Below are 15,143 nucleotides of genomic sequence, written 5' to 3' on the forward strand. Positions count from 1 at the left end.
TCATCCCATTCTTAAAGAGATCAAGTCTAAATTATTTTATATCAAGCAGACAACCAGAAAGTTACCTTCTGCTGGATCGCTGGCCATGTTGGCATCCCAGGTAACTAACATGCGGATGCCACTGCTAAACATCCCGACTCTGGATTTTCCACTCAACTGAAAGTGCCCTACACTGACTTCAAATTCATTATAAAAAAACATGTAGAAAACAATGGTCTCATCTCTGGAAAACTGAAATCAGTAATAAACTGTTGCAGATTAAAAAAGAGCCACAATGGTTGTCATCTAGTTTCAGGAGGAACTGTTTGGAGGAAATTTGGAGGAACTGTATCATCCAATAAATCCACAAAAGCCTTGCTAGTGTGCGAATGACCAACCCACAAGTTCCGGTCGATATCTGGGAAATTAAAATCCCCCATTATAAGACAATCTGATTTACTGGCCCACTCTCTGTACATTATACTCTGATGAGTATAATATTCATTATACTTATCAGGGTCAGAGTCATTAGGTCTATAGCACAATCCTACTCTCAATTTTGCTTTCACAGTGATTATGTCACGCCAAACTGACTCAACACTGCACTATGTCCACCAATGTCAACTGGGTGCACGTCCTTAGATTTTATGTTTCCTAACTAATAGCATAACCCCTTCTCCCTTCCGATCTTGTCTATACTTCCTGTACACATTGTACTCCCCAAATTCCAATTCTGCATTCCTTATATCTGTGTGACACCACATCTCTGATATCCCAACAATATCTGCCTTTGATGTTTTGACCAGCACCTCAAATTTATTTACCAAACTCCTAGCATTGGTGTACATGCAAGTATACATGCACCTGTTCTTATTCTTAGCTACCCTAACACAGTAATGGCAGTGTGCTACTGCAACAGGATCTAGATAATTTGGGCAGATGGGCTAAGTGGCAACTGAAGTTTAACCTTGACAAATGCAAAGTACTACATATGGTTAGAAGTAACCTCAGAGAAACGTACCAACTGTGTGGTACTACACTTAGGGTGGTAGAAAATGAAAAAGACCTGGGAGTAATTGTGCAGTCAGATATGAAGTTTTCTGAGCAATGCAGACAGGCTGCCAGGGCAGGTCATGGGGTTTTGTCAATGATATATAGGAATTTTGCTAGCAGGGAAAAGGAGGTGATTATCCCTCTGTATAAGGCAATGGTCAGGCCATGCCTTAAGTACTGCGTACAGGTCTGGAGGCCTCATTTTAGGAAGGATGTAGATTTACTTGAGCGTGTACAGAGAAGGGCAACAAGATTGGTGAGGGGAATGAAGTGATCCTCTTACCAAGAGAGGCTTAAGTTCTGAAAATTGCAGTGGCTGGTGACTAGGCACCTGCACGGTGATCTGATTGAGGTGTATAAGGCCTTGAATGGGTTGAGCACGCTGAATTCTGATGGGATCCTTCCACTTGTTCAGATTACGAACCTAGGGGGGCATAAATGCAAATTAAGAAAGGACAGATGTAGAATAGATGTGCGGAAATTTGCCTTTAGCCAGCAGGTGTTTAATTGCTGAAACAAACTTCCATCTGTCGTGGAAGTTGATAGGTTGAATAAATTTAAGGAGGAACTGGACAGGCATTTGGAGGGAATGGTGTGATTTTTTTTTTTTTTTTGGCTGATGCTGCATAAGCTCATACACTTGCTTTCTTGCATCACATGCCACTACTACTACTACTACTACAGCCAATGTATTTACTTGTTCCACAGTGACTCCCAGCAGTCTCTGAAATCCCTGGCACCTTGTTTTCCATGCTGTTTTTCATTCCAATATAAGCAGTGCAAGAATCACTTTCACTTCTGCCAGCGGCTACTGTTAATCTATAGTCCATGGATCTCCCCCCTCAAGCTAGCAGTTTTCCTACCCACCTAACACTGCCTCGATAGCATCAGCAAATATTCTTGCACCCTTTCTATTTAAGTGTATCCCATCCCTGTAGAAGCAGTCTCTCCTGTTAACAAGCACAGACCAGGCTGAAAAAATTTCTACCCCACAAGCCTTGCACAAATCTCTCCATGGCCAAATTGATTGACAAGGCTCTCATCATATACTCCCTCCTATCTTGTCTGGGCAGAAATTGCAGATACCTTCAAACATCAATCCTAACTTGTGGCTTTTTTCAACATTGACCTGTACTTGCTAAACTTAATATCATTAGTGCCAACGTGTACAAAAATATCATCTTTTGTGCCCTTAAAAGATATCTGCTCTACAACATCATCAACCTTTGCCCCTGGCAGACACAGAGCTCAGTATCTTAACATAATCCCATTTGAGAACTGCTGATTCAAACTCCAAATCAGAACCATCACTGCCTCTTCTATCCATGCGATTTCACTAACAGTGCCGGTTGTTTTCATTCTTCCACAATTTATTTTTATTTATTTATTTATTTTGCTGTTTCGCTATTGCTTGTATTTGCAAATGTCTAATTTCATCGCATTTCCTGCCACTTGACATTGAGATATCACATCTACATATAATGCAAAAGTCACCTGTGATACCTTTACATTATGTGGAAAATCTTGTGTGTGTGTTCTTAAATTTTACTTTTTTTTTTTTTTTTTTCTGGCATGTTTTTGAAAGACCTTATCAATTAGCTTTTAGCACCACACAAGTCTGAAAGTATTGCATATTACAGAGAACAACTATTATTGGATATTTCCTATTTTGCATTGTGGCAGTGTAACTACCACAGCACACCTGATGGCCAATTCATTAACAAAAATAAGCAGCATTTTTTTAAAAAAGGGTCGAATTTTAACATGGCTATTTTTTTTTTTTTTTTTTTTTTTTTTGATGAAGAAGCCCTTTGTCACCAATTATGTTACAATGGTAAGACATAAAAGAGTCAGATCAAGTGTAAAATACTGAATCTCCATTGTAAATCTGGACGGTGGCAGCTATGAGAGGCGCCTCCGTAGCCAGGTGGGAAGGAGCAGCAGTGCGTAGCACAAGCTTCTTGATTAGACCGGGGTTTGAGCCCGTCACCACCAAAAACGGAGGATGCGGAAAGGTCAAGGGAATGACCACCGCATATTCCCGGAGCAATATGGCCTTAGTTGCTAATGCTCCTAAAAACCAAACAACAACAACAACAACAGCAGCTATGAGAGTCCTTACATCTTTTCCAGGCTGCAAGCTGAAGTTATACTCTTTGTGAGATTCTGTAATTTGCAAAAGTTTTGCAAATTATAGTGTCTGGTGACTAGGTACCTGCGAGGTAATCTGACTGAGGTGTATAAAGCCTTGAATGGTTTGGGCATGCTCAGTGCTGATGGGATTCTTCCTCTTTCTCAGAATAATTGCCTGAGAGGGCATAAATTCAAATTGAGGAAAGACAATTGAGTTGTAGGATAGATGTGTGGAAGTTTGCCTTTAGCCAGTGGGTGGTTGATTGCTGGAACAAACTTTCATCTGTCGTAGAAGTTGATAGCTTAAATAGATTCAAGGCAGAACTAGACAAACATTTGGAGCAAGTGGATGGGTAAAATGAGAAGGGGTTTTTTTTTTTTTTTTTTGCTGATGCTATATAAGCTTGCTTTCTTGCATCATGTACCTATGCTAATGCTAAAATGCCTCTTTTTGTCCAGCTGAGCACAACAGAGTACAGGTAGTTCTCGACTTTACGAGTTAATTCGTTCCTAGCATGCGCTCCTAAAGCGAGAATTAAATCCCATAGAGACAATGTTAAAAATAGGGGTTACATTCTCAACGATGAAATTAGTTAGCCAATTAGTTTTTAAAATAGTGATTGATTTATCCAAAGAAATTAAAACATAGCCTTTAAAATCAAGCAAATTATAATAATAAAGAAATTATTTATGACTTACAAATTTTAAAGGATGTTTATTCTTCATCAGCTAAATGCACACTCGTTGATCACTTATTATTGGCTCGGCACTTGTTGGTTTGTTGCACAAGGAGTCGTCGTCTTCAGAAATGCTTCAAGAGGCGTTTGTCTATTTTCTTTATAAATTTCAAAGCATGCATAAGCATTTTTTAACGGAACGCACAAATTACAACTAACACGATTACAACTAACAGGAGTAACAAGTTTACGAAGCTTTAAAAAAGGGAATGAAGAGAATATTCTGAAAATTTATTTATGTTTTTTTATACGATTGAAGATTTCAGTAAAGGAGAAACACATTTCACCATAATAACCATCACTATCGGTATTTTCACAAATGAGTTTACTACCCGTTTATAATTGCTTGCAGTAACATAAAAGCCCAATAAATTGGAAAGTACAAATTGTTTTTATTGTTTTATGGTCGTGACCTCCAGAAATGTGCTTTAGAAAAATGTCACAAAGGCGTTCAAAATTGGTTCTTATAACAGAACGTATGGTAACAATGAAAGCATAGTGCATTTTAGTGATTTGAATTGATAACTAATACAATTTTCACTATAAAAACGACCTTTTAGCATTATTAATTTATCTAGCTTTTAGGTTATGTAATCAGAAAATTATTAAGATCCACTTAACCTCCTTAATTACTCTTACAAAGTGTAGTAGGATTTTAAAATTCCGTAAACAAATTCTCCAGCTGTGTCACCCTCGTGGGTAGAGAGTTATATAGAGAAAATTTCAACTTCCGAGGTCGTGGAACGAATTACCAAAAAACAATGCGTTGTTGGGTTCACATGATATTTGGTGTCTCCGGAATGGATTAATATTGTAAAGCTGGGTACACTGTATTGTATAGCTACATGCGTGGTTTGAAATGCGGTATTTATGAATGTTTAACATTCATTTTTTGCAATTAATGTTCATATTTTCAAATGAACTTGATACTTAAAAAAAAAAAAAAACTTGTAAAGCAAGAACTGCCCGTACTTATTTTATTTATTTAGCTTAAAGCAAATAAGTTACACTTTCAGCTAACAATTCACATCCTGTATTACATATCACCTCTTTTAAGATTAATGGAGTTGATTTTAGGCTCCCTTGTCATTAAATGAAGTTCTACACATTTTGTTCTGTGCCAGTAAACTTATCGAGAGCTGTGCATCATCTGTGTAATTGACATTGAAATAATCTACTTTACATAGCATTAAGAAATCATTGTTCAACACCTGTAACAATTGCTGCCTCTCTCCTTTCTTCTTTCTTCTCAGTAAGGAAGATTATATATTTTTTAAATACATGAATATTAATTGTTCGTTAAAATTAATGACAAATAAAATTTCAATCTTACTAATGACTAGAATACAAAGGATAATGGTATATCATTAATTACAGAAAAAATTATTCCACAGTTTCATCATTGCACCAGTTAAAAAGCTATTCATCCATCCATCTTAGAGAAAATGGAAATAAGCAAAACTTTGTCTTTAAATGAGATATTTTCTTCAAGGGTAATATTCACCAAGAAATGAACTGTTGCAACTTTATAAACCATGATCAATATTTTAATAAATAACTATCACATTACAGGCCCTTGTTCACATATGTAATGAGTGAGAACAAGAACTATAAATCCTTGATATGAAGTCAGCTTATTTATACTGGGAATTAATTTATATGTTCACTGTTTATGAATTTTAATAATACTAGTAATTTTATTGCTACGGTTTCACACTAAAAAATTACATGTTTTTCACCTCTCCTGCTCCATAAAAAGCTATTTAAGGGTTAAAAAAAGCGTATGAAGAAAGAAAATATATTGATAAATACAGTTAATTAAAGTAAAAATGTAGGTGAACTATTGTCTGTTCATACTTTCGGTACTTAATCTCTAATAAATCACTGTTTAATTTTATGCTTTTTTTTTCTTTCAGATACATTGAACAAGCAATTACAAATTTAGACAGTACCAACCCTGTTACTAGGAATCATGTTGGGAGTGTTGTTGGTGGTCTTCGTCAAAAACTTTCTGCTTTTATGCAGAATAATCCCAATCATAAATTTGGATGCAACATTAAAATGATTCTTATGGCTACTCAAACACTGATGACTTGTTAATTATTCATCTTAGCATCTAAAAGGGGGAAAAGCATTTTCATATCGTTTTAATAAAAGCACGTATGGACAATGAAGCATTCTTCATCAGAGACTTAGAATATAACTACAGTGACCATATTTTGTGAATAGAATTGTCATCACTCATGACTTCATCCTAGAGAGAGAGAGAGAGAGAGAGAGAGAGAGAGAGAGAGAGAGAGAGAGAGTGCGTATCATTTTTCAACTGTGAAGAACGCCATAATTCTCACTTGATTGTGTTTTTTTTTTTGTGATTCATCGAAAGTGTGTAGGAATGTTATCAATGACTGTTTTTACAAATGACTGTTTGTTTTAGTCAATAAAACTTTTTTTTATAATACAAGATTTATAAAATGTATATGTGTCAACAAATTATATTCACTCTGTAAAATGACACCTCATTTTGTTAAAAGTGGGAAATGATTTAGTTGCACACATTATTATGTGATAGTTCTGTTAAGACAGTAATCTGCTACTGCATTCATGTCATTAATCAAATGACAGCTTCATTTGACATTGGCTCCACTACTGTACCTTTGGGAGTGATTGAATATTATGAACAAATAACATGATGAGTAGCCTTTAATTAAAAAGGTTGTCAAAAAGTAGAAATATAAATGAAAAGGTAAGAAGTGCAATTTTTCATTGGATTATGCCGCTTTTACGAGAATAACTCATTGGAAAAAAGAATAGTATTGTTAAAAACCCCAAATTTGTGTATATGGTTATATACCAGGCTTAGTAAACCAGAGAGTTGCACAAGATGACCCTCAAAGGCATGAAAGCTTTTGAAGGTTATCTTGTGTATGCACTTCAAAGGCTTGTGTACACAATCTTTTGAAACACATATAGTAGAGCGTCAAAAATCCGAACATTAGTAATCCAAACAAACCAGAATTTATTTTATTTATTTATTATTTTTTTTTTTTTACTTTTTTGTTTTTTATGCTGGTGCCATAAAATAATGACAGTAAGCACCGGCTATTGTGATCATGTTTCCAAATTGAATTTTGATTCTATTAAACGGCAATTCTAATAAGTGGAAATCGGAGAAATATTATCCACAGGCTTTAAAAATGAAGATGTAAAGCACCAATTTACACTTTTAATGAAATTAAATTATATGTGAAAATCAACAAACAAACTGAGTGCTATCCAATTCAACTATTTGCTGAAAAGAGTGAGGTAGCTGGCAATAAAGAAATGAAGTTCGAAAATGGTGCAGCAAAAAATAAGTAATTATTTTTGTTAAAGGTCTGTACATATGTGTTATTATGGCTGAAATGTTCCATTTTTACCTATAAATGCAAATACGTAAGTACAACTCAGTGTTTTTATTTCTAAACTTATTAAACTCCAGAACAGTATTTTTGATAAATTCAAAAATCTGAACAAATCGAAAGTCCGAACTACCCCGGTCCCAATTAGGTCAGATTATCGTTGCTCTACTATACCTGAATTTTATTAAAGAACATTCAGACATGCAATAAAACTTACATTTCAAAATCAGATTAATAGCTTCAGTTTTAATTATATTTAACATGCTTTTATATGAAAAAAAGTAGCATATTATAAAAATACTATAATAATATTTTTACACTGCTGCTTGGTGAGTTTGGGCTTGGCACACCCAGGATCTTGAGCTGGATATCATCATTCTTCTCTTTCTTGGTGATTCCATTCTACCTCTCTCTCTCTCTCTCTCTCTCTCTCTCTCTCTCTCTCTCTCTCTCTTCTTTCTTGGTGATTCCATTCTACCTCTCTCTCTCTCTCTCTCTCTCTCTCTCTCTCTCTCTCAGGGTAACTCGGGATTTTTTTTTTTTTTTTTTTTTGTTGGTGCAGCATAAGCCTCAGGCTTCCTTGCACCATATAGCTAATAATAACAACACCGAAATGGCATGTGTATAAAGGCACAATCATGTTTTCTGGAAATTTTTTGGTGCTTTCATAAGGCAAGACATTCTGTATATTTCTCTATGAATAAAAGTTGGAACTGTACAAATATCTTAAAATGCTGAATATTAAAATCATTCAATATTTGCAATTCTCCCTGCATTGAGGCATTTTGAGGCGTGAATTTTGCTAGTTTTCTAGATATTACATGTGAGCTGCAGTTGGCCACATCTGGTATACAGTGCTTATCATAACAAGTGGGACACACTTATCATCTTCAGGATGGATTTAGGACCTAAAAGCCAAAAAACGTTCATCTAAACATAGATCTGATTTTGCCTCTTTTCTGTTCCAGCAACTATCTGCTTACGTTTACAGGAAGTGCTCAGACCACTGTACATCTGAATACAAGCACACAGTAGTCGTTCCAGCTTATACAAGCCTGCAAACACTTCAACATAGACCTCCTTGTTCAGAAGTTACAATTGTCTGTTGGATTTGCTGTTCTGGTGTTGATGGATCTACCGCCATCTGAATCCCATTTTATAACATGCTTTTAAAGTTTTCTTAACATGCTTTTGCAGTTTTCTCTTTGTATTCTCTGAAAGGACTTCATATTTGGCCATGACAATTAGGGAAGTTTTCTACATACAGACGTCTTGTCTTGGCTGCATTGCATCTAGCAAGTCCATTATGAGATGCATATTTGCCATCTCTCAATTTGAATAAGCCTCCATTATCACAGCAAAATGCACACTATCAAAATGTTGATACTGTGCATATTAAAACATAGCTACAAACGTAGCACCCTTGTCAGGAGAAATAACTGAAATCACTCAAAAAAACACTATGGGATCTTGTTTATATAACTATCAACAAAGCCCTCTGAGATATAGAGCATTATTTGTAAATAGTTGAATGGAATTAGCTATACTAACTCAGTTCATCTGAAACATAAAAATGGTTGTACTCAGAAACAAGGCGAAATTAGACCTCTGTTTACATTAACTTTTTTACTGTTTGTAGGTCCTAAACCCATCCCTGAAGCCCATCGACGTGGGCACCTGTACACAGTGAGAGACGCTGCTGGTTCTCCAGCAAGCATTAGATGCTCTCCTGAGTGCATTTATTGCTTGTTGGGCAGTGGGCATCCCATTTGTGCTCCCTGTTGGGTAGGGAGCCTGGGCACTGAACCAAAATAAGAAACACTATGAATCCTGATAAAGTGATTTCTTCTGGGGCCCCCAGCACTGTCCCTATCTGAAAATAAAAACAGTGAAACAGATAATGTCAATGCAGCAAAAAGGACCTGAAATGAAATATTGTCAGGGTCTACCCCAAGATCTTTAATAATTCATTCTAATACTGAGAGACCTATTGTGAAAATGTTGCCCTTTCTCATACAGAAGGATTTAGAGGGATCAGTCCCCAAAATCTTTGTCCTGGGAACCTCTTTATTGAAACCAAAAATGACAGACACTCTGAGCAGCTACTCTGAACAACATCAATCGAAGGAATACCAATTATCGTAACACCACATAGAACACTGAATTCATTGAGTTGTGTCATTTCAGGGTGGGACCTCCTTGAGGTTACTGAGAAGGAAATCTGCTCTGCACTAAAGTCACAGGGAGTGATAGCTGTTAAAATAATTTCTAAACTTGCAAATGGGAAGTTAGTACAAACCAGAAACGTCATCCTTAAATTTAATAAATTCAATAACAGCTTGGTACATAAATTGTACAGGAAGATTGTATATTCCAAACCAACTGCAATGCTTCAAATATCAGAAATATGGACATTTGCAGATGGCTTGCCATGGAACTCCTACCTGTGCTCGGTGCAGCACAAAAGACCGTGAAAGCAATGCATGTTCAGCTACCAAACCTATCTGTGTCAGTTGTTGAAGGTGAGCAACCTGCATACCAGTGATGGAAACAAAAGCAAATAGAGTGACACAAAACCAAGCTGACTATTACTTATCAGGAGGCAAGAAAACCAGTAATGCCGATAAGTAGCAATAAGCCCACATATGCTCATAAGGTTGCAGGGAAGCAATCTGTTGGGACTCAAACATATATATGACAATTCCACCAAAACAATATTTTGCTCCATTGCATGCTACTTATGGAACACCCAAAAGCCAGTACAAAACAATCAGCTGCCACTTCCATATTAATACCACTTACTGCTTCACCTCTAACGAAACAAAATAATATGGAGAAAACTAAAAAAAAACCTGTCACTGCTCACAATAAATAAAAACATGGAGAGAGGTGAAGGAAACAAACAAAGACGTGTCTTGGAACTTTTTTTTTAGGATAGAGATCTGGACAACATCCATACTTCCCCAAAAAGGACAAATCCAAGACCAAGAAAGCAAAGCCCTCAGCACTTCAGAAGCCATCTGCCTGATTCATCCAAACCCAAAAAAATGGCCAAATTCGTACAGTCGGATTACTGTGGATTCTGATGAAACGTTGATGACATTTTACACAAGCCAGCATGCCTTTGTTTGCAGGAGACATATCTAAAGGCAAATGAAGATCCTGCCTTGTGTAATGTCAGCATAATATGTAAAGGTAGAACTGTGAATAAACTTGCTCACAGTGGAGTTGCCATCCTGCTGGGCAACCATACCCCTTTCCAAGTAATCCCTCATACAACTACAATAGACCTGGAATCAACATCTCCCTGACAGACCTTGATGATCTCTGCACAACTGCCCGTTCCTATTCTTTCATTAGATTTTAATGGACATAATGCCCTCTGGGGTAGTGTAACCATAAAATGGAGTGTATCCTCAAAAATAACGATCTCTCTCTCTCTCTCTCTCTCTCTCTCTCTCTCTCCTAAATGGGAAAATAAACTCCACATACCTACCTGTACATTTACTGCCATTGATCTTTACATCTGCTCCCCCTCTCTCCCTTTGTTTACATTTGACCACTTCCCTGTGATATCTCTTCTGACTGAAAAAAGACCATGTCAACCATTAAAGATATCTCAGTGGAAGTTTGATAAGGCTGACTGAAAGGCCTTTGAAATTTGGCACATTTTGACATCAAAAGAGTCAGCAACCCATCAATGATGCAGTTTTGTACATTACAGAAGGTATTGTCCATGCAACAGCAGTTGCAATTCCAAAGATGTCCACACAGTTCCCACCATTTTGACACTGGACAATTCAGAATGCACAGCAGCAAGAAAAGCCCAAAACAAGGCATGCGTGATATTCTATCAAAAATTTAATATCTTTTATATATGCATGTACCAAAGCATGCTACATACAATGTCAGGATCTTGGATCCTGCTTTATCTCCTCCATAGCCCAGGCTGATAGTTTAAAAGTAGTTGGGGGTAAATTTCTTCACAAAATGAATGGAAAATATCCACAATTCCCTTCGGTGATCCTACAGCATAATGGATGTCAGACTGCAGTTGCAAATACTCTAGTTGAAACGTTTGCAAATATCTTGTCAATAACATCAGTTCTCCCAGAGTTCTTGGCCCTGAAAGAAAAAAGTGCGTAATTCTAACTTCCTGTCAGTCTACACTGATGACTTGAAGTCAGAATTGTGTGGGATCAGCTGTTGACCTCTCGCACAAAACAGCATCTAACAAGATTCTACAAGAAGCTAGCATATATACCACTGAGTTGCATGCAATTGAAATAGCCCTTGATCACATTAAAGATAGCAATTACCAAAAGTATATTATATATACTGATTCATCAAGCATGTTACAGGCTCTATTATCAGTGAAGTAGAACCCTTGTCTAATCCTATTCAAGAGTCAGCAGATGATTTTTTCTCTCATTGAATATGAATTTGACATTCACTTCTGCTGGATTCCAAGCCACATTGGGATCAGGGGAAATAAATTAGCTAATACTGCCACAAAATTGCATCCCTTATATAACCATTACCTCTTGATCCCCTATACAGACTAACTACAAGCAAATAAAATGCATCAAACTATATTCCCAGTGACAAGACTCTTAGTATGGACAGGCCACAGATAAACTACACCAAATTAAGCCTGTAATCAAGCACTGGCAGTCCAGTCTATGCAGGATCCAAAGGGAGGAAGTTGTTCTTGCTTGATTCTGTATAGGGTAGTCATCTAACACTCATTCCTGCCAATGGCAGAAGACTTACCTATGTGTGAGGAACTCTTGAAATTAGGAGCCAAACTTGAAACCTGCCTTAGCTCTGGGTAGGCTAGACGAGACCCGGCTTTAAGTAAAGAAGACACATTTAAATTTAGGGCCAAAGCCTCAAGCTATGAAAGCTGTATAGTCATACATGTGCACTATGAGCAAACCCAGGTTGCATATAGCTGCACCTGACAATATTGAAAGGCATTTCCTAGCCTTTCATTTAGAGAAGAGCAATACCAAGGTAATTTGTGGCCTTTGTATTGCTATTGCCATTCCTAAGTTTGGGAATTTTTGGTCTAGGGCACAGAGAGGCTGTGCCCTACACTCCAATGAAGTTTGGGAACCAGAGGTTCTGAAACTTTTATACTGTTTCCTCCTTAAATGATTTCATAAATACTCCTATTCTAGCACAAGTACAAATAAACAAATTTGACAATAAAATTTAGCTATGAGTATACATACTTATAAAAATTAATATATATACTTCAACACATTTAATCTCAAAGACTGAAATAAAATATGCCTCATACCTTGAACCCTACATACAGGCTTCCAGACGTATATGATGTACTCTAGGTGTGGTCTAACCATCGCTTTATACAATGTGATGATCACTTCAAAGTGGAAAACAAACAAAATTAAGGAAACTTATCTCTTTCAATTCAAGATTTCAGCAATTCAAGATTTTGTCTTTGCAAAATATTTTTATTGCCTCTGCATTCTGTCATGTCTTAGCAAGCATTTGCACCATTTCAGGATAAACTTTCAAAACCAGTTCAGTCATCAGCTCAGGATCTTTTGCTACACACCTGTGGTTTTGAGAGATGTTTTTAAATATTCTTGATAGGGATAGGTGTCATGTGATGCATTAATGAATTAATCTTGCACAAAGAAATCAACATGACCAATAACGTGAAAGAAATTGTAGAACAACTATGCCACTTTGCCTTCAAAGTTTTAAGATCACTTTGAGAAAGGCATACAGATGCAAGTAACTTTTTCCAAGACCCAAATTCTTTTGGGTAGCACAGTTGATATAATCACCATCCACCCAACACCGGGTGGGAAAAAACCTGAGTTAGAATTCTGCCAACGACACGAGGAATTTTTATGGGTCTTTTTCGCTTGGCTGAGTTAGACTCGGGTGAGAGTAGCATGGTTTTTCGTCCAGCAAAAAAGCAAACTGACTACAAAAACATGCAATTTACAGACATTTTATATACTGCGCAATATGGCCTAAATAGGCAAAGTGTCTTAAATTCTACGAGCAAACAACTAACCAAGATCCAGATATTCAGATCTTGAAATGTAAAATTTGATGGGGGCCTAACTATATGCACTAGCACCTAGGTAAGAACATTACTTATCAAGTATTACACAACTTAGGTTCTCAACATTTACAGTTTCCCTTTCTGACTGTAAACTTTGATTTCTAAATGCTCATTTCATCAGCACACTGGAAACTACATCAAGAAGACAGAAAAGTAAAAGCTAACCTACATGCACTTCCAAGAGCATGCCATGAATGTATATGGTGGGGGGAAGTAAAATAGACTCCCACCTGCTTGTCTGGTATAATAATATGTTCAAGCACTTATTTGCGAATATGGGAGTTTAATTAATCTATTTCCTCTTCAAAAAGGAAGAAGATGACCATTTTCCGTGCATATTTGAAAAACAGACGCTGAAGAAAGGCTCTATATGTGAAAGGGATGTTTTCATACCACCCGTAATTGTTTTCATTTATGTTACAGCAAAAGGAAAATATGAGCTGTTACTCCTGTTTATACCCAAATACTTTTTGTGAATGCTTACAGCCAAGTAAATTCCAAATCGACAAAACTTAACATTTTACTTGAAGTAGGGAAACAAAGTTAAACATGGGTATGTTTATGTTGCCTTGAATATTTACATTTCAACTCAGATGCAGCATTCATCACCTTCACGAGCAACAATTTCTAAAATACTTCTGATTACTTGGGGGAATTTACAAGTCAGCGTTGTTTACACAAAAGTCCTCAATGGAAAATCTAATGACAGAAAACTAATTTTCTCTCATTAGATTTGTCTAATATCCTAATTTCATTTATGGACATCCATTGCTACCTATAAGTCTTTGAAATGACAGGTACACGTCGACCACTGGTAATCCAGTTCCACTGCTAATTCGGCCATAATTCAAATTTCCCGGGGTCGGCACACCGACATTGTTGCTACTATTTTGGTGGCATTGGTTGCAGCATCAGCTGTTGGCACGTCATCAATGCATCATGTAGTAATAGCGTCACGTATATGGCCGACACAGCTTCTCAAGTGCCACTTGTGTAAAGTGCAAACACCGTACATTGTCCGTAAGAAATAAAGTTGACCTAGAAACACTCAAACAGCAGTGTGTCTGTGAGAAGTTTAACTCTGCTTAATTGTAAATTTCAGTTCCTCTTATTTTAGTAATTTTCTTTTTTAGTTTTTTTTTTACAAAACACTTGTTCAAACTTGTGGAAAAACAACACAATAAGATAGATAATACAGCATGCTTACTGAACTTGTTTTCACAAAATCTCTAACAATACTGACAAACTTATTGCGACGTTTGAGAGTTTATTTTATCGCAATTAGTTTTATTGTTGTGCTCACCGCGCATGAAATAAACTAATCACAAACGACCATGTGTATGCCGTAATAGCGTCTCACATATGTGACCGTCACGGCTTCTCAAGAAATAACCTACTGGGCCACATATGTGACATCAAAAAAATACTTTTTTTTTTTTTTTTTTGATATTTTAATCGAAAAAAACGACAACATTGACATTACAATATTTATTTTAGAATTACGAATCAAATTATTTGCTAAATATTTTTTGGCCCCAATTTAACCCGTTAACTGCCAAGTTAAACTAGCTTGGCAGTTAACGGGTTAAAGATGAGGTGGTTAGCTGTTGGGTAAACTGTGTGTGCTAAAATAACCACCGGTGATCCAGCACCCCACAGGTACCAACGCTGCTGGATTAGTGATGGTCGACCTGTACCATTATTATCCTTGGTACATGAATGATCCCAGCCTGAAAG

General features: G+C 36.6%; 1 protein-coding gene across 1 annotated transcript in view; it reads left to right on the forward strand.

Annotated features, from left to right (window-relative positions):
- Positions 1–6,180, forward strand: part of Ge-1 (Enhancer of mRNA-decapping protein 4 homolog Ge-1) — a 527,075-nt gene extending 520,895 nt beyond the window's left edge. Inside the window, exon 26 of the mRNA XM_090372439.1 lies at positions 5,819–6,180. Coding sequence (XP_090228565.1) covers positions 5,819–6,002 — 184 coding nt within the window. The 3' untranslated portion in view covers positions 6,003–6,180. The remainder of the gene's footprint in view (positions 1–5,818) is intronic.
- Positions 6,181–15,143: the final 8,963 nt, after the last annotated feature.

Source organism: Mastigoproctus giganteus, chromosome 4, assembly GCF_048544385.1.
Source record: "Mastigoproctus giganteus isolate SK-2022 chromosome 4, ASM4854438v1, whole genome shotgun sequence".
NCBI lineage: Eukaryota > Metazoa > Arthropoda > Arachnida > Uropygi > Thelyphonidae > Mastigoproctus > Mastigoproctus giganteus.